Genomic DNA, 20,374 nt, shown 5'->3' with positions numbered 1-20,374 from the left:
CTGTCTAAAATGATTCCCTCCTATATTCTTCGGGGAATCAACATTACTCAATGGACATCAAACAACAACCAATCATAAAGAACCCGTCGTCCGCCCTGCAGCGTTCTGTCGCCTCCCCAGCCCTGCACTGATTCCCGGTGGCTCAGATCCAGTTGTTCTTGTCGGGCCAGTCGCGGCTGAGGGTGCAGGTGAAGGGACCGAGGAGGGAGAGGGAGGCACCCACACAGAAATGCAGAGGAGGAGACAGCTATCAGAAACCAAAGATGACTGCGTAAAACAAAATGGATACGGCCAAACTCAGGTAAGTCGTAAATAACGATTAGTCAATCAAAAATAATATGTGTAGCCTATTGTAAAATAGGCTATATAGGCCTACTGATGATATACCTAAAATATAGTCTACATTTACTGTTTCTGGTCGTCACTGCCTGGTCCACGTTGAAGTTGTTTTAAGTTGACATACAGTAAACACCCAGTCTAAAGATTAGGTCGATCAGGTTTTTTCTAAAATGTGAAATGTGTGTCTGGGGAACCGCGGCTTGGTGCGGGACTCTAGATGTTTTGATCCGCTTCTGTTGAGGCTTCCTAGACTGATAGTGATAAGAGAATAATCCCCTCTGATAATCGAGAATCATTGGCGTGGGAGTGGGAACCTGAACACATTCCTCCCGGTAACTTAAAGCCACGGACACATGTTGTTGAGCTGCTGGTTGTCTCACGCGCACACACACACACACACACACACACACACACACACACACACACACACACACACACACACACACACACACACACACACACACACACACACACACACACACACACACACACACACACACACACACACACACACACACACCTGTGTGTGGTGAGACTGCAGCTGGAGCAGACAGCATGAAGCTGAACCGTGTTTTATGGTTGTTTTATGTATTTTACTGCCGATGCTTCAGCCGAACGCTACGTTGGTGTCGGTGGGATTTGTTCCTCTTTTTAGATGCTCCTATAGGGACTGTCACTCAGGTTAGGCCTACATTAGTCACTAACTATGGCCATCGGTAAAAGCCTCAGCAATATAAAGATAAAATGGACCTAGATGAAAATCAGGGTAGCTTTATGTTTAGAGTAGGCCTATACTATTGTCGATTTCATACTTTCATTGTGTTTCTGTTTTTGACTAACTGCCTGTCAGTGGTGTGCATGAACTAGTTTGAACTTTGAACTGAACTTAACATCTTTTTAACTAAAGAACTTGAACTAGTTCAGATTCTGTGACATTCTGCTTTCATTCATTCAGTTGTGATGAATGAAACAGGTGTACAAATAATATCCACAACAATTTAAGGTTGTAGTGATGGGCAGCTGGTAATGGAGAGGATTCATATTAAAAGATAAGCACAGAATACTCACTGCCACAGTTTTTCTTCGGCTTCTAAACTGTTAAGGAACTGAACATGAACTAGTTCAAAACTGAATTGGTGAACTATGAACGTGAATTTATTCATTTTCTTAAACCAATGTAAAGGTGTGTTTCACTTACAAACCCATTCAACCTGCCTTCACTCAACAGGCCCTTTGTAAAGAGCTTTAATGGTCGATATACTTATGTAATTCTATGTAATTTAGTATTCCACTGTTGAGAATAGCCACAATGACATTCCATGACCGCTGGAATTTACTTTCCGCCACAAACGTGTTCTGCTCCAAGCCCTTTTTACACCTTGGTCTTGTTCTGTAAGCTAATCAGTAACCTTGTGTGTGTGTGTGTGTGTGTGTGTGTGTGTGTGTGTGTGTGTGTGTGTGTGTGTGTGTGTGTGTGTGTGTGTGTGTGCGTGCGTGTGCGTGTGTGTGTGCGCGTGTGTGTGTTTGTAGTCTTTCCTCCAAAGCATCCCATGTAAACAATGGCGAAGGTAGCGGCCCAGTCCAGGACGAAGCGGCAGCCCAGTGGGCCGACCGGGGAGGAGGGGTGGAGCGGCACAAAGATCCAGACACGGACTCCGTCGACGGGATCCTCTCCGCTGCAGATCCCCTCCTTGTCCACAGGGGGTCAGCAAACGTCAAGCATAAGTTCCACTCCATGGCCTATGTGAGGATTTCCTCTTGACTCCACTCACTCCCACTGGGGGCCGTGGTTAATGTTGTTATCATGTAGCATGTAGCTGACCCTGCCCTGTTTGCAGTCTGCACCTGTTGTAAGCATCTCTTCAGCAAGATGTCTAACCCCTCCTCTCTGAACCTGAATCACGTGACATGTATTTCATTTCACTTTCGATAAAATGTCTAAGAATAAACTGACCTGTTGCATTGTGGGATAGGCTCGGCTGTGCCAGGCCTAATGTTGCCCTTTACTTCAAGATAAGACAGACTTCATTCATTCCAGACAGGGAATGATACACCTTGGTGAAGTGATATAGTTGTTGCTATATATCTATATTGTCTCCCTCTGTGTGTGTCTTCCAGAGACGGACCAAGCAGAAGGTCGTGACCAACTTTACGACGGTTAAGGGGATATCTGCGGCCAGTAAGCCCCGAACCGCCCTGAAACAAGTCCTCTTCAGCCAGGGTGCGTCTGACAAGAACAACGTTCCTGAGGTACCCGCCCCACACACAGACTGCTCACACACACGAGAACCACAGCCCTGAGGTAAACGCCCCACACACAGACTGCTCACACACACGAGAACCACAGCCCTGAGGTTCCCGCCCCACACACAATCCCGCTCACAACTTAACACGCACAAGGACCACACCCTGAGGTACCCGCCCCACACACAGTCCCGCTCACGCCTGAACACTGGCAGACAGTAAGACACGCAGACACACAATAACACAGACATAAGGAAGGAATCTGTTCTAAGAATGATCTATTATAAGCTGGAGAACAGTAAGTGATGGAGAAAGGCAACCAAATCAGCCTTATTATTATTAATCAGCCTTATTATGACATCTATAAAGAGAGCCTCCGTGCCTACAATTTAGACTTAAAAAGTGCTAGAGAAACATTTTTCTCCAATATCATTAAAACCAATACTAATAATGCCAAAACCCTATTTGCAACTGTTGACAGACTGACCAAGCCCCCAACACAAATTCCACCTGACCTTCATTCCACTCAGAAATGCAATGAGTTTGCAGCATTTTATACTGATAAAATTGAAGGCATCAGACGCGCCATCAATGTCTCCACTTTAAACAAAAATGTTGGACTACCACCCTATTCAGGCAAAAGTAACATGGCAATGACATGCTTTAATGTCATAGACTCTAAAACTCTTGTGGAAACTGTGACACAACTGAAGCCATCCATCTGTTGCCTTGATACTTTACCTACCAACCACTTTAAGAATGTTTTTGACTGCCTAGCAATAGACATATTGCAAATAGTTAACAACTCTCTCCAATCAGGCACTTTCCCAAAAGCCTTAAAAACTGCAGTTATCAAACCCCTTTTAAAAAATCGGAGCCTAGATGCCTCTATTATTAACAACTACAGACCAATATCAAATTTACCCTTCATAAGTAAAATCATTGAGAAAGTTGTCCTCCAGCAACTTAGTGACTTCCTGGCATCAACTGGTTGCTATGACACCTTCCAATCCGGATTTCGACCCCTTCACAGCACCGAGACCGCCCTTATTAAAGTTGTAAATGACATCCGTCTTAACACAGACTCTGGCAAAATCTCAATACTAATGCTACTAGACCTCAGTGCTGCATTCGACACTGTAGACCATACAATACTTTTGGACAGATTAGAAAACTGGGTGGGGCTTTCAGGCACAGTCTTAAATTGGTTTAGGTCCTACCTACAAAATAGGAACTACACTGTTTCCATTGGCGACTTTGTTTCAGAATCAACAAACGTGACATGTGGAGTCCCACAAGGTTCGATCTTAGGACCCTCTCTATTCAACATCTACATCAGGGGTGTCAAACATACGGCCCGTGGGCCTAATCCGGCCTGGAGTGTAATTTAATCCGGCCCGCCAGATAATATCTAATGTCTATCAGAACTGGCCCGCCAGCATATCGCATTTCAGTGTTAACGCGTGTCTCGGCGCGGTAACCCTGGCGCGTCAACTCCGGCAGCCCGTCATCCCGTACCTTCCCCCCCCCCCCCCCCGGTCAACAATTCCGACCGCAGACCCTGTTATAATGTAATTTCCCCAATTAATGTAATGCAATTGGCCCGCCGGCATATCGCATTTCAGCGTTAACGCGCGTCTCGGCGCGGTAACCCTGGCGCGTCAACTCCGGCATATCGCATTTCAGCGTTAACCCCCCCCCCCCCCCCCGTTAACAACTCCGGCCCGCGACTTGTCCAAGACTTCAATTTTGGCCCACTGTACAGTTAGAGTTTGACACCCCTGATCTACATGCTCCCACTAGGGCAAATCATGCATGACACACAAATCTACGTATGTATCTCTATCACCAAATGACTATCAGCCCAAAGATCTGTTGTGCCAGTGCATTGAGCAAGTCAAAGACTGGATGTGCCAAAATTTCCTTCAACTTAATGAGGACAAAACTGAGATAATTGTATTTGGTGCTAAAACCGAAAGGCTTAAAGTTACCCAACACCTTCACTCTCTGTCCCTGAAAACCTCAATCAAAGCCAGAAATCTAGGGGTTATCATGGATTCAGATTTACATTTCGACAGTCACATCAAATCAGTTACAAAATCTGCATATTATCACCTTAAAAACGTAGCAAGACTTAGAGGGCTCATGTCTACCGAAGACTTACAAACACTTGTACATGCCTTTATCACTAGCAAGCTTGATTACTGCAATGGTCTCCTTACAGGTCTCCCAAAAAAAACTCTAAGGCAACTACAGCTTGTTCAGAATGCTGCTGCTAGAGTTCTAACAAAGACCAAGCCTAACCTATAAATCCCTACATGGTTTAGGGCCAAAATATTTAACTGATATGCTTCCACTACATAAGTCTTCTAGGCCAATAAGATCCTCTGAGACCAATCTGTTAATTATCCCCAGAGTCAACACGAAACATGGGGAAGCAGGATTTAGTTACTATGCAACAAATAAACTCCCTGAGGATTTAAGACTTGCCCCAACTCTGACAGCTTTTAAAACAAAACTGAAGACTTTTATGTTTGCTTTAGCTTTCTGCTAAATCTTAAATCTACAATGCTTCTATTTTTTATTTTATTAGTAACTTTGCCTTTATTTTCTCACTTTCTAAAATGCATTTTTTTAACTCTGCCTTTCTAAAATGTTTTTTTTTTTAACTTTGCCTTTATTTTCTATCTATTTTACTTTTTACTTATCTATTATTTTCTTTTTATTGTATGACAATTTATATGTGAAGCACTTTGAGTCTGCCTTGTGTATGAAAAGTGCTATATAAATAAAGTTGCCTTGCCTTGCCTTGCCTTGCCTTATTCAGGCCGGGTGAGGCTGCTTTAACAACCATCAACCACACACACTCCACACAGGACATATCGTCCCCACCCATCTCACCCTGACCTCCCCCATCTCTCCTCCTCCCCCCTCCAGGACAGGGTGCAGGTGGAGGCCTTGAAGCAGGCCCTGCAGGCCTACCGGGTGCCTGCGGACCTGAGGTGGGCCTGGGAGGGGCCCGGCCGGGGAACCACGCTGGAGAACAGCTGGACGGACATCGTGGCGTCCCACACGGTGGGACGCCACCTCCTCTAGATACCATCCTACCCATGTCATCCTCTCGTGTTCTCTAGAGGAGAACTATTTGTGTTTGTGTGTGTGTGTGTGTGTGTGTGTGTATTTTCTATTGGTCTTTGAGTATGTTCTAATTAAGCATGTTGTAATTAATATCTTAGTTCATTAAAGGGCCCCTGTTTGAGTGTAATAAGCCGTTACAAGCCGTTTCAAATTGGCCCCGCCCTAGGCCTTAGTGACATCACAAGTGGGAGTGTCCACCTAGATGTATGATGGCTAGTTGAGCTTACCAGCTGCTACAGTCCACTGGGTAGGCGGTGGATTGGATCTACCCAACATACATCTGGATGGTTGTGATGTCCTTAAGTCGAAGGTTAGGGCAGATTTTGAAACAGCTCGTAATGGCTGATCACACTCACACCTGGTGGTAAAGAAGGACCCCTTAACGACTGTTTCATGTTCCCTGGTCCAGACCATGGCCAAGATCCAGAGACACCAGCAGGAGGCGCTGTGGGAGTTTGTTCATACTGAGCTTGCTTACATTAACAAGCTGACCGTCATCAAGGATGTGAGGAAGCCTTCTGTACTCATTGTGATCATTCTGATGATCAAACTTGCTTATTAACTAAGATCAGCTCTTATGATATGTTTTGTGGAAACCTCAAAAACATTTTCATATTAAAATTTTAAAAAGCAGTAGTGATATTGTCACATGACGTGTTGATCGATGTGTGCTTGTTGTTTCACAGTTGGTTATCGCTGCCCTGGTCAACCTGCAAGAGCATGGGTTCCTACTGGAGGTCAGTGGGATTCGTATGTCGAACTATAACTGTTACCACTTACAACGTCTGCTTAACAATGTGTGAATGGAACCATCTGCACAAGTTCACAATCATTGAAATTAAGAATAAGAATTCTGAACGTGGAAAATGTGACAAGATATAAAGTTTACATTTGTACCTTTTCTCATCCCAGATCACACCCAGGTCACTCTTCTCCAACCTCTCTTTAATCCTCAATGCTCACCGCCAGTTCTGGCAGGAAGTGATCTATCCCATGCTAGAGGAAGTGCGACGGACAGGGAGGCCCTTTGACCCCAGGAGTTTAGAGGCGGGCTGCCTGCAGGTAATAGCATTCAGTCTGTCAAAGTCAGGTAATAGCATTCTGTCTGTCAAAGTCAGGTAATAGCATTCAGTCTGTCAAAGTCAGGTAAAAGCATTCTGTCTGTCAAAGACAGGTAATAGCATTCTGTCTGTCAAAGTCAGGTAATAGCATTCAGTCTATTATATTCAGTCTATTATATCATATTTGTTGTTGCCATATGTTAAACATCATTCATTACTGAATTAAATTTGCAAGGATTATTAATCTTCTTTCTTTATATTCTTCTTTCCTTCTTTGTTGTGTTGTTTGTTTATTTCATGTCTTTCCTTCTTTGTTTGTTTGTTTGTTTGTTCCATGTCTTTCCTTGGCTCAGTTCAGTGAGCGTTTCTCCAGCTACATACCGTACTGCTGGGAGCAGGAGAACACGTTGGAATTTGCCAAGCGGCAAATCGACACAAACCCTCATTTTGTTGTTTACCTGAAGGTACATACACACACACACACACACACACACACACACACACACACACACACACACACACACACACACACACACACACACACACACACATACACATACACATACACACATACACTCACGTTCACTCACACACACGTATCTTTATTTTCCATCTTTGTATGCAGCCTTTATCATGATGATTCATAACACAGAATGACGATTAGAACCACACGGTTCACGCTACCACTCACATCGGCTCAAATCTAGTCAGGGGTGGACCACATGAGTAATCACTCTGGGTTGTTTTGATATGCCACTCATCTCTCAGTACATCATTACATTAAAAGTATTCTTTTAATGACTCAGACGCTGATAGTATCCAACCCCTAGATCAATGTCTAATCAATTTAACTTCTAACTCTTTGGTCATAAGTCATAAGACAATTATCTTTTGTTATACGTTGTCAGAATTTAAAATAAGAGTGGACCAGAGTGGAAGAGGTTGCTAATGAATGTGCTGAATGTTCCAAAGTAACTGTTTGGTCCTATGTGTGCAGTGGGTGGAGACCCATCCTCAGTGCAACCGCATGCGCCTGGGGGACATGCAGGCCAAGCCCCACCAGAGGATCACCAAGTACCCCCTGCTGCTCAAGGCCGTGCTGAAGAACACCCCGGACCCTGAACTACAGCAGACCATCAGGCACATGGTGAGAACCTCCCCAACAGAAGCTTGTGGCGGTGGATCAGTGGCTCAACCTGTCGGTCTTGGAACCCTTCAGGCAATATGTCTTGGTTAAAGACCGACCTGTGGTGCTGTTATCCATGTTGTTCCCTCTCACTCATTCAACTCTCTTCCGCAGGACCATAAAGGCCCAACAAATATATATGTATAGAAACACTGTGATCCAGTTCAAAAGTCTGGATATGAGAAAACTGATCCAGTTCACAAATCTGTGCAGAAGTAAATGGAGTTCAAAGGTCTCTCTAACCGCTGATGGATCATTTATGTATTTATTTTCCATTGCCCCTACTCTCTAGCTGTCAAGTGTAAACGGTTTTCTGGAGACCATCAATGACTACCTGAGGTGTATGGATGAAGAACTTGCCCTTTCCATCTCTGCCCAGAGACTAGAGGGATATGAAGTACCGGGAATAAATGAGGAAATTGACAAGGTAAAACCTTTTAGGTTTCATAAGTTTCCAGTTACGGTTAGGTACTTATGTTATTGGCGTAAGTAACGAAAGGCGAACCAAGTTTCATCAACTCTAGGTGATTACATTCAATACACACATACATATCACTATGGACCCTGCAATGCATATCTGACCATGACAGATCTTTTTCAGCATATACGAGAGATCTGCCACTTCGACCTGACACTCCCTATGCTGGGAGTCGACTCCAAGTTTGTTCGGAAGCTTCTTCTAGAGGAAAACCTGAAGATGCGCGTTGGGAAAGACAGCAAGGTGAGCGCCACCCCTTCCTCCCAGGGTTGGAGGTGAGCTGGGAAGAGCCTGTCTCTTCTCTGTAGGCATTAAGGCACTGATTGGTTCCTGCTCTGGTGCAGGACGAGGTGGTGGCCCTGCTGTTCTCGGATGTGCTGCTCATTTCCAAAGTGCAGAAGAAGGTGGAGAGGCTGAAGGTGGCGCGCCCTCCCCTGGCTCTGGACAGGACCTGCTGTGTGGCGCTTAAAGATGGCTGTAAGTGATGGCAGGGCTGGGTTCACAGCTAGAAATCATAACCCTTGTTCATATAATTGGAACTGATAATGCAACTCTCAGTGGTACAACTCTTGCTTGCTTGTGTCCCCACCAATGATCAATCAATCTCATGCCTTTGATATTTACGTATGTTGACTAAATTGCCTAATATTTGATACCTGACCAATCTTCTTTGTTCAGTCTCATTTCTCCTTGTGGAGGTCAGTGAGCTTGGCTGTGCTATGAACGTCTACATATTTATGACGGCCACTGCAGTGAGCTGCTCCAAGTGGGTCTCCACCATTCATCAAGCAAAGGTCAGCCCCACCATACTGTTGTGTTTGTTTTGTAAAGCATGGTCGATGTGTGTGTTTGTGGATCCATTATATATCTCGTGCTCTTTTCACAGGACACACTGAAGACCCTGAAAGAGGTTGAAACCAGCAGACAGCTGGACAGCCAGAGAATCCAACCCTCTGACACCAAGCCAATTGCGGAGGCCAAAGAGGAAACCATGGAGACTATCAACAAACATGTTGAGCAATCAGCGGACAACACCATTCTGCCTCAACCTTCTGTGGAGCCTTTTATCATCCAATCCGGAAATGGTTTGTTCAAGTCCCTGCCATTAGCGCCAGCAATTCAACCTTCCACTCTACCTGCCAATGACAGTGACACAATACCTACTCCTCAATTCAAAGCAACAGATCTTCAGAGCAAGTCAATGAGCATCTCCCCCAGTAAACCGCAGGACAACAAGACTCCTGAGTTTATTGAAATGCAGGTGAAGCAAAGGGCAGATGAAGAAGGGGAGGTAGTGTTTCTAGGGTCAGAAGAGCGAAGGGTCACATGGAATCACAACAAGACCTCTGAAGCAGATCATTTGAGAAGCAAACCCAAAGAGGGACAAAATCTCTTCATCGGTAAATACCCAGAGGTAGACTATCCGACCTTTGAACCAGTCTCCCCTCCAAAAGACCATCTACTGAGCAACTCTTACAACTTGATCGAAGAGGTTCCATCATTACCCGTCAGCGGGACAACAAGGCCAATGAAGATGGGGTACAATATCCAGATGGTGGACCATAAGATATGGACAGACCCCGGCAAAATCCTTTTAACAGAGGACATGGCTTTTCGAGAAGTGGGGAGGTTCTCCAGAAAGTTAAAGTCCCCCAGGTTACGCAGAAGAAGGCCTTATAATAGCCAACACGTCAACGCATACCAGACCCACGGGCCTGTTTTAGGGGAATCAGAGATTGTGTGGACAACTCCACCCACCCACTCTTCATCCAATTCCGACTCGGACTCCAGTCAGAAACTCCAAGAACACTTTGACCAGAGCCACACAAACAACGACACCAGCCACAGGGTGCTCAAGCTTGGCTTTCTGAAGACGCACCCGGGGATGTTCTGGAACATGTACGAAAACCACGTCTCTCCAGAACCTGAGACTTTCTCTGAGCCGGAACTTCCCCAGGAGTTCCCTGAGGAGAGGAACACTGTCAGAGCACAGAGGAGTGCCTCCATACCGGACATTCACGAGCTTCACGCCACCTCCACCAGCCCAGTGCCGAGGACATATATGGAGGATCGATCTCCTCACTACACCCGCCACCCACATGCACACGTTTCCCCCGTGGAGGGGCTCTTGGAACGGGCCAAAGTGAGGGTCCGGAGAGAAGGAGGGCCAACTGGAAGGAATGAGAACATGCAGGACACAAAGACATGGATCCCGCCACCTTCACCTCCCTTGTTCTCCGAGACGCTGTGTCCATCGCCCAGCGATGGGGACCGGGAGGTGGAGCTGATGAGACACAGAGTGCCCACAGTCAGTCAGGGATGGAGGGAACAACTTGTCGATGGGGACGCAGAAGACAAGAAGTACAGGTGAGGTTGATTCCCTTACTTGTTATCCTGTTTGTTTATAAAAAGTAGAGGGTTGGTCTTTATTCAGGCCCAAGAAGCAATACATTGTGATAATGAGAAATGAACAAAACCTGGTTTCAGTTGTTGAACCACATGGGGAAAGTCCACCATATCTAAAAAACAGCAATAAAAGAAGCATCATACAACACAGATCATATCAGGTCATTCCTCAAATCTCTTCACCTGTTATGGTCTATACTATAGCCATAGCAGGAAAGAAACCATTAAGTTTCAGAAGAATCGGGGGGCCACCTCATCAAAGATCTGAGTGGCAAATGGCCCATGGTACCATCGTCAGATGGTATAACCCAAAACCCAAAAGTAAACAAATGATTCAGTCTGGTCGTGATGGTGATTCTAGCCATGCTTTGAATGTTATGTAGAGTCTGCACTGATATTTGGAAAATGTTAACTACAAGTGAAGCTCATGCAACTGATTTGCCAATGTGCAAACACAACACAACTCTGTGTGTGTGTGTGTGCGTGTGTGTGTGTGTTTAATGTCTGTGTTTGTGTGTGTGTGTGCGTGCTGTGAGCTGTGTGTGTGTGTGTGTGTGTGTGTGTGTGTGTGTGTGTTCAGCAACACTCTACTGAACATTTTTGTCCTGTTAATAATATAATTTCCTCTTCTTTTCGCATCCACTTTTCAATAAGGGCACTAGAAAAACATTAACTGTTGCCGAAAGTACAACTCTTAAAGTCTAACAGAGAAAGAGATCAGGAAACCACTGGAAACTGAAAAAAAGTTTTAGTTAGGGCGGAGTACTTGCCTTTACAGACAAAAACATTCAGCCAATCAGAGTAGCGTTCCAGTCAAAAGATCGCAACAACTCTGTTAGTGCATACTCTTGATCTTGTTTAATAGTTGTTATTGAATCTATTTCTGCAATTAAAGCATATATGTCTGTGTTTAATCTACTTAGGTTATTGGTACCGTGGCCTGTGTTTAAAATCTTCCACTACAACCCAGTGCCTGATTGGCCCAGTTACGTCATCAACTATGCCCCAGTCCCTGATTGGGCCTGATTACATTGTCATTGGCCTGATTACATCGACAGGATAGAGCTAACACTACAGCCAGGCCTATGGCCCTCTCCCCAGGATAGAGCTAACACTACAGCCAGGCCCTGGCCTCTTCCTCAGGATAGACGACCTTACTCCTTTAGTATGGATAACTTGTCTCCCCCAACTTCCCCCCTTCCTGAATTCACTATGTACTGCTAACCAAAATAATTACTTACACAGCAGAAAGTGTCTGGTTATTGTTCTGTGGTGTGAATAGTGCAAAGAATGTGAGCCCCTAGCCTGCCTCTGATCTTATTAAAGGTAGATTAAGGTAGGTAGATTGAGGTGTATAAATTTATAACATTGTCAAAATGTTATTGAATATTCTGCTTAGCGTCATGCCTAACAGCGGCCCCTGAGGTCACTGTACCTCTGTCGCAGCCAGGGTTGGAAAAATAGTGAGTCACACGCACATGCACCACCAGATGTCACACACGGCAGGCACAAAGTAACAAGTCTAAACTGAATTAAGCGGAGAAGTTCTCATTCTGATTCTTTTATACAGTTTATACAGGCCGGACCTCAGTGACTTCCTAGCTGACTACAAGCATGCCTTAAACCACGCCCTCTTGTGGCTTATGGCTTAAGACCAATTTGACCCAACATTCTTAATTGTATTGTATTGTATTGCATTTTTTTTCATTTTACTTGTGTTTTCAATCTGCTCAATGAAATCTACTTCCTACTTTTTTTTCTCCTTTGTTTTCACTGGCCACTTCAAACATTGAAGGTACATGCTGCCCCCTACTGTAGTGTGTCACATCATCTTGTGTCACATCACATCATCTTCATAAAGAATACTGGATATTTAACCTGTTAGAAGGCCTTTGCACCTGTATTTATTTATTATAAATACAAAGATAAAGATTATTTCTGAAATAATAATTAATAATTAGTCATTATATATATATAGTTTTTTCGGGGTGTGAGATGAAATAAAGGCGTACTTGATTACCCATAAAAAGAGTATACATTCACCAATGATTCAAATGAAAACATTTGCATGTACATAGTTCAATGCCCTTTTCACCCTGTGTTTTCCAGCCATATCTTTGTGAATGAGCTGAGCGTGGATTGGCCAGCCTGGTGCTTCGACGATGATCTGGTCATCGATCAACTCGAGCCGATCGACCACAGCAACGGAGGCACAGGGATTTTGGAGGACATTCAACGGACACTTGCCACATTGAACATCAAAGGAGTCCAAGAATCAGAGATCAGCCAGGTGTAATTCAGCCTGGATCAGGTCTCTAGACTGGATGGACCTCAGATACCAATTTAAATAGGTTTGTGTCCACCATTGGGGCCGGCACACACGAGTGACGCGCACGTATTCACAAGGTGGATGCAAAGGCTGGGGGTCTGTGTGTGTGTTTGTGTGTGTGTGTGTGTGTGTGTGTGTGTGTGTGTGTGTGTGTGTGTGTGTGTGTGTGTGTGTGTGTGTGTTTGTGTGTGTATGTGTTGCATTCATGATGTTCTGTTCAGTGAGTGAATTATCATGTGCATTTTAGCACTTTTCAACTTTTCAAGTAGTGAGGAAAAATGTGAGTAACAAATTTAATTAACAGTAAAAGTATCAAATATAATGATTCAATACTTAATTGCACCACATCTGATGTTATTTTATGTACATTTTGGGCAATGTGACAATGCTGAAATTCAGTAACACAATATGTATTATTTGTACCAGATGACCTATAATTAAGTCAAATTTTTTTTTACAAATATATAAACATAGAAAATATATTTTTTGTTTCAAATTATCGATTTGTTCACATTTTGCTCTCTAATTTATTAATGTTTAAAGTTTAAATTGTAACATTTCCGCATAAAAATATTGACAATGACTTTGATCTACATTTTTTTGTGTACTTACATTATCCCAAATGCTTTCAACAATGTTCAAACTCAGAGAAATCTGACGTTTTATTCAAGGTAACGTGCGTTATGCCGCCTTCAAAACAGCTTGGAGGTTCGGAAGGTCTTACGTGTCTTTACGTAAACCTTCCTTTCTTCCGAAATAGGTCCTAACCTCAGAATCTCCCGGAAAGTCAGAGCGTTTTGAAGGCAGCATTATATTTTGTTGCCTGTCCATAGACCTCTGAAGAATAAGTCCCACCTCCAAGGCTCCGGTTCCCTCGGTCAAATGTCTATGGGAAATAACATGGTGTTTTTGAATGATCGTACATAACAAACTCTGTAGGTGGCGGAGAAGTAAAAGCTGCGTCACGTTTTGAACTAGGCCTACACACATTTTCCATCTAGTTTCGACTGTGTTTTTGGATTGTCGGTGCCGTTAAAGAAGTAAACGATTATTAATGCTACTACTATGCTATTAATGCTGCTTTAACGGCACCAAAAATCCCAAAAAACAGTTGAAACTAGATGAAAACGGTTGTAGTTGAAAACGTGACGCAGCTTTTACTTCTCTGCCACCTACAGAGCTTGTTATATGTACGATCATTCAAAAACCCCATGTTATTTCCCATAGACATTTGACAGAGGGAACCGGGAGCCACGACTCTAAATAATACATAATAAAACTTGACTTGACTTGACTCTTCTTGGCGAACTGACCGACTGATTCATTCGAACAAATCATGAAATCCACCACTAGTCTCAAAGTGGTTTGGAACTAATTATCCGATAGGGGGCGCTATAATTAAAAAAAGCGATCAGCCCCGCCACCCCGATGGATATACATTTCTGAAACTTGGTGTACATGCATTTTACATGCTGAAAATGTTTTCCTCTTGGACCAAAATGTCAGTCATGATAGATTTCTCTGTAGGCCTAGTGATTTCGGGCAAACCTCAATTGTTTTATTCTTCACAACCAAGCTTCACTTGACACACAATTTGGTCCATATGATCTATGGACTTCAAATTTCTTGAAGAGATTTCGATTGTGTAAGATATGGCCGAAAATATGCAAAATATAATAATAATTCTATCTATATCTTCTATCTATAATATCATAATTATATCAACTACAAGTCGGATTTAATAGCAGGAAGTGGGAACTTGCCATGTACATATAGAGGAAACCTCCTATAGCATGAAAAAAGCTTTTGTAGTTAATTTATTGACATCACACTGCCAATTAAAGTATTTGCTCTTAAATGTGCAAAATTTCGCCTGCAGGGGGCCCAAAATCACACATAAACGGCATCTTCTATTAAACCAGTGTGTGTGTGTGTGTATGTGTATGTGTATGTGTGTGTGCGCGTGTGCGTGTGCGTGTGTATGTGTGTGTGTGTGTGTGTGTGTGTGTGTGTGTGTGTGTGTGTGTGTGTGTGTGTGTGTGTGTGTGTGTGTGTGTGTGTGTGAGACGGTCAACCATGCAAGGCAACAGCCAGCTCGCCGGGAGCAGTTAGAGGTGTCTTGCTCAGGGACACCTCCTCCTCTACTCACCTCAGAACATGCTTATCCTCCCATCTATTTAAATATGGGTTGCATGACTCTTTTCCTGGCAGCTTTCTTTTCTCCCTTGTTTCTTCAGACATAAATTATTGTGTTCTTACAGAAAGAATGAAGCGTAGGCATATGCGTCGGTTCTGTCTCCACCTGTGTGTGTGTGTGTGTGTGTGTGTGTGTGTGTGTGTGTGTGTGTGTGTGTGTGTGTGTGTGTGTGTGTCTTTCATATTTAACTTTGAATTATGAGGTCAGCTGATTGTTGTAACACTCTTAAATCTTAATCTGTTTAATCTTTAATCTGTTAAAGAATTTAAAGCATACAATAATAAACGATTTATATTGTTTAACATTGCAATTATTTTTGTGTCGATAATTTTATGTTATTTAGTTCCTAGGAGACAGAAAGATTGTAGATGATCCACTGTGCTCCTCTTGTGGTGAAAATATGCCATTGCGACACAGCGATCAATTCCACTCTGAAGCTGTTCTTTTGCGTGCGTTACACTGCGCGTATTACGGTAAGCGCGCTATGCATTCTGGGCCACGATGTAAAATGGAAGTGGGACCAGCCAGCATGTTGTGTTTTCAATAATACTTTGCCCTTTTCTTATTTATCGTGTTATGATTTACATTGCAAAACAAACGACTCCGCATAAACACTGTTTGTGAAAATACCTACACTGGTAATTATTTCATTTCTTATTTACTTACGTTTTTATGATACAGTAACCGAAGTTGGTAGTGAGCGCACGACTAGGGGTCATTGTAAAGATCCTTAATGACAGGGCTGTGTTAACGTTGCATACAACAACAGCTCAGCTAGCTATATATTTCCTGACGTCTACTAACATCACATCTGTCGTTGAAGATGCTTTCTTTCATTTGTTTTTACTTCTCACAGGGGGCATCATTATGTCTATGTTGGGAGGGTTGTTGAAATGCGGGGTGCCCTTATGTCAGCTCCCAGGATCTCTACTTCGAGCAGCTAGAAGCATATCCACTGGTAAGAACTGAGATTTGATAATAACACTTTTCATACGTATTATATAATGGTTTATTAATCTATGTTAAATTAAAATGTCGGTTTACAGTACACGGCTGCCTATTACCATAGTCTTCGTAGGGTGTTTGGCTCAAGTCAATGGCTGAAACCCAGAACTACACGTCGGCATCTTTGAGCAAGACCCCTACCTGCTCCTATTGCCCTGTGTCTGCATTCACTGTCAGTCTGCTAATATGTATCACTGTCGGCTAAATACACAATTTTAAAGTAGAGTAGCCTTTCATATCCAGCGGAGCACACCAACGCAACCTTTCAAACCTGGTGTGTGTTTTTCCTCCAGGGATGTGCCATCAAGTCAGGATGCATTCTATCCCAGAGCTGAAGAAGGTGGACAGATGGACAGAGAAGAGGTCCATGTTTGGAGTTTATGACAACATAGGCATCCTGGGTAAGTTTTCGCAAACTGGTGTGAGCAAATAAAGAAGACTGCTCCTTTTGTGTTGTGAATGTTTGATGCAGAATGGTTAAGTTACATAAATACCTATATACCATATATATTTGGAATAAAGCCTATACCTATATTTGGTAATGGCATGTTATTCAAGGTGAGATAGACGGGACCCAGTTTTGTTTGTAAAAACATGCTCTACAGTGATCATAACTAATTCTATAGGCTCTGATGCAATCTAGTCAACAATATGACCAAATGTTATGTGTTTGCTATGTGCTAATATATATTTGTATGTGGAAAATCAAAACGCTGCACAAAGTTATGATTGTAAAGTGCATCAAATGCGCGTCTTCCCCCTTAAATCAACCTGATAGTAGGCTGGGTATTGGGGCTGAGACAGAATATTTGGATATTAGTTTGTTGTTTGTTCGCTAGGTATTTGAATCTCAATTCAGTATTCCAATGCTTCTTTTTTTTGTTTGTTTATGAAAAAATTAAAATACAGAAAGATTATATATTTTAAATGTACGTGCATATTAAGGGACTGCGGGTAGAAGGCTAGGTTACATTTTGTCTGAGTATCCCAGTGATAAAATATATATTATATATGTAAGGGAGCTGGACGTCAGACTACGCTTCACATCAACGGTACAATTGACGTAACGGTAGCAGTCATCAGAAAGACCAAATATGGGATGATCCGATTATTATTCCTTCATTTTGGATATTCAAAGCTTATTGGAATATTCCCATAGCACTTTGACAGCTGCCGTCCAGTGAGGATACGCAAGCCATTAACCCCCTGGTTAAGAGTTTAAGAAGGGTGTTAATAATGAACGTATTTAGCAGCTATTTCAAAAAGACACCAAAAAGCCCTACCTACTAATAATAACATGTTGGTTATTTAGTAAACATGAATAGAACAGGTAGCAATGTTTTTCATTTTAGGGCAATCCGTCCCCCACTACAGCGCCTGTGTGATTTATCACCGGGTAAACAGCACTATCCTGCTGTGAAATATGTTCAACACTTTGCACAATGTTCAAACACCTATTTGCTTTGGGATCATTTTAAGTAGGCCTACTCTCATACTTTTGTAACTGTGTGGGTTCAGAAACCTTTAGGCTGCATTTACATAAATACCTATATACCATTTGGTAATGGCATGTTATTCAAGTTGAGATAGGCTCTGATGCAATCTAGTCAACAATATGACCAAATGTTGTGTGCAGCTCTACAGCTCTGCTGTAACCAAGTCTGACTCTGTCATGATTTTGTTGTTCTTCTATTTTTCTTTTGTTTTATCAATTGAACCACTTAAGGAATGAAAAGGAAAAAAGCGATCAATTGATAAGACCTAGATCCTGCAGCAGTGGTCTCCGCCTGCTACATTACAGCCAGTGAAAGATTGCATATACCGTATATGTACTATGCATATACTTTTTTTCACCGATTATTAGGATATTCCTTTGGAAAGCTTACGAATATTCAATGCATGATAATATGTATCTGGGCCAGGCCTCCTGGGAATGACGATAAAATGGAAGGATGATAAAAGCAATAGCATATTGCTTATACTCTACTGTGGCTAATCATTGCTTAGCCACATGTACCATAAAGTACAACCTACATTTAGAAGATTCCTCTTCAAAAAGCATGCAACAATGTTCCTACAATTAATTCAATATGATGACTTGAAAAAAAAGTTATTGACATTCTCTTTAATCTTTCTTGTTATCACCAGGCCCGCAAATTCTTAAACATTTCCATTCCTATTGTATTGAACTAAATTCAGGTCACACAGAAATCCCAAGTAACCGTTGCTCCGTTTCCTCAGGGCATCGGGGTTTGTCCACCATTTCATGCGGTCCATTTCCCCTGTGGCCAACCCCACCACCCGTCAAGAAGACATTCACAATGATGTTCTGTCTTCACCATTGTGTTTCATGACTTAAATATTGCTATTTTTACATACAGCCATTATCTCTATTTATAAATGGATAAAATATCGACCTGTTTTTTTTTCAATAAAAGGTGATCAGAGATTCTGACATGCTATCCCCAAGAGCTTTTTCTTATTGGCATCGGCTCCGGAGACAATCAAAATACACAAGCCACATTTAAGAAGACCCCACCTATACACATGCAGCTAATCAAGGTTTATTTTGGGCTGGTGAAATGCAGGCAGCCATAAAGCACTTGGTCCCGGGCCCCTATGACTGGCTGTGTTTTTGTGTCTGGCCTCCCAGGGGACTTCAAAGCGCACCCCAAGGACCTGATGGTGGGCCCGAGCTGGCTGAAGGCCTTCCAGGGAAACGAGCTGCAGCGGCTGATCAGGAAGAGGAAACTGGTGGGTGAGAGGATGATGACTCAGGACAGGCTCAACCTCGACAAGAGGATCCGCTACCTGTATCGCCACTTCAACCGTGTCGGCAAGTACCGGTGAGGAGGAGCAGGCGGAGGACCCAGAGACAGGAGGACATACCAACGTCACGCAACACCTCATTAAGTTGCTCAATGCAGGACTATTGGAATCTCAGCGTGATGTTGTGATGATCTTGTGACTTGGCATACCGGATTTGTGATTTAAACGTTGTTATATGTGAAGAACACTGTGTTGTGGGATTCCATTTCTTACGCCAATAAAAAATATGTGACATAAAATAAAGGATTATTTTTTATTATATATTATTCTCTGTCCCTGCTATTTACTTCATTGTAAAAATGGCAGCGTATGGGACTGCAACGATCTACTGAAACCTGGTCATGTGTCCTCGCAAGTGACGTCTCCCACGGAGGGGTAGGCCTGCGTGTGTAGTAGGAGGGGGGGTGGAGTAGTAGGGGGGGGGGGGGTGGAGTAGTAGGAGGGTGGGGGGAGCACTGGAACCATTTAGCACACTTGTCTTGATTAGTAGCCATCGATGGAATAAAGCATAACAGCATACAGTGGCATTTCGGAAAACAAACCATATCAGATGTATATAATACAACACAATCTACCTACAATACAACCCGGGATAAGCGGAGAGGGACGAAAACAGTCGAGTCAACAAATCAGTAAGGGCAACCACTGTACCGCAGTGTGGGCCTGCTGCACGCCCTATCCGACAGAAAGCTGCAGTACTGCAAAGTGTATGGCGAGAGGGTGGGAGGGAGGGAGGGAGTGTGAGAGCAGGGGAGAGGGGGCGGGGTGGTAAGAGCCGCTAGCCTATACCGCACCAGCGTTCCTAGTCCAAGTGGAGGGAGCCACGGGAGCGTCGCATCATTGCAGTATAGAGTGCCGTAACACACCGGAGAGCCCGAACTACCGCACTTCACCGCCAAAAAAAAACACCGCGTTCGCCTGGAGAGGGAGGTAGACACAGCAGTGGTAGATATTAAAGAGGTTAAGACGACATTTTCCCTTTAATGGCTTATTGTGAAATCGTAAGCGTTTAATGGGCCAGTGCTGAGATTAAGAGGAGGCAACTCGCACGACGTCAAAGGCGTGTTTTTTTTCCATTCAGTTTGGAGCATCTTTGAGGACCGCATCATCCTTTGGAATATCGGCTTCTCGAAAAGCTTACACCTTTCCACCTGCTTCTTGG

General features: G+C 43.3%; 2 protein-coding genes across 2 annotated transcripts; both read left to right on the top strand.

Moving 5' to 3' along the window:
* Window positions 1–169: 169 nt before the first annotated feature.
* Window positions 170–13,515, top strand: plekhg6 (pleckstrin homology domain containing, family G (with RhoGef domain) member 6). Its single transcript, XM_084471951.1, has 15 exons — window positions 170–301; window positions 1,870–2,083; window positions 2,458–2,589; window positions 5,521–5,658; window positions 6,131–6,226; window positions 6,408–6,458; window positions 6,634–6,783; window positions 7,136–7,246; window positions 7,780–7,929; window positions 8,261–8,395; window positions 8,570–8,689; window positions 8,791–8,923; window positions 9,125–9,240; window positions 9,333–10,813; window positions 12,962–13,515. The coding sequence occupies exons 1-15, from the start codon at window positions 282–284 to the stop codon at window positions 13,146–13,148; spliced, it is 3,234 nt and encodes a 1,077-aa protein (XP_084328077.1). The 5' UTR covers window positions 170–281; the 3' UTR covers window positions 13,149–13,515.
* Window positions 13,516–15,880: 2,365 nt separating this feature from the next.
* Window positions 15,881–19,473, top strand: mrpl51 (mitochondrial ribosomal protein L51). The gene is made up of 4 exons (XM_084472008.1): window positions 15,881–16,016; window positions 16,235–16,336; window positions 16,677–16,784; window positions 19,037–19,473. Exons 2-4 carry the CDS (start codon window positions 16,246–16,248, stop codon window positions 19,231–19,233), a joined length of 396 nt encoding a protein of 131 aa, XP_084328134.1. The 5' UTR covers window positions 15,881–16,016; window positions 16,235–16,245; the 3' UTR covers window positions 19,234–19,473.
* Window positions 19,474–20,374: the final 901 nt, after the last annotated feature.

This window comes from Micromesistius poutassou (genome assembly GCF_964030765.1).
Source record: "Micromesistius poutassou genome assembly, chromosome: 8".
Classification (NCBI taxonomy): domain Eukaryota; kingdom Metazoa; phylum Chordata; class Actinopteri; order Gadiformes; family Gadidae; genus Micromesistius; species Micromesistius poutassou.
The sequence above is the reverse complement of the archived record's forward strand: the minus strand, read 5'-3'. Positions and strand labels throughout refer to the sequence as shown.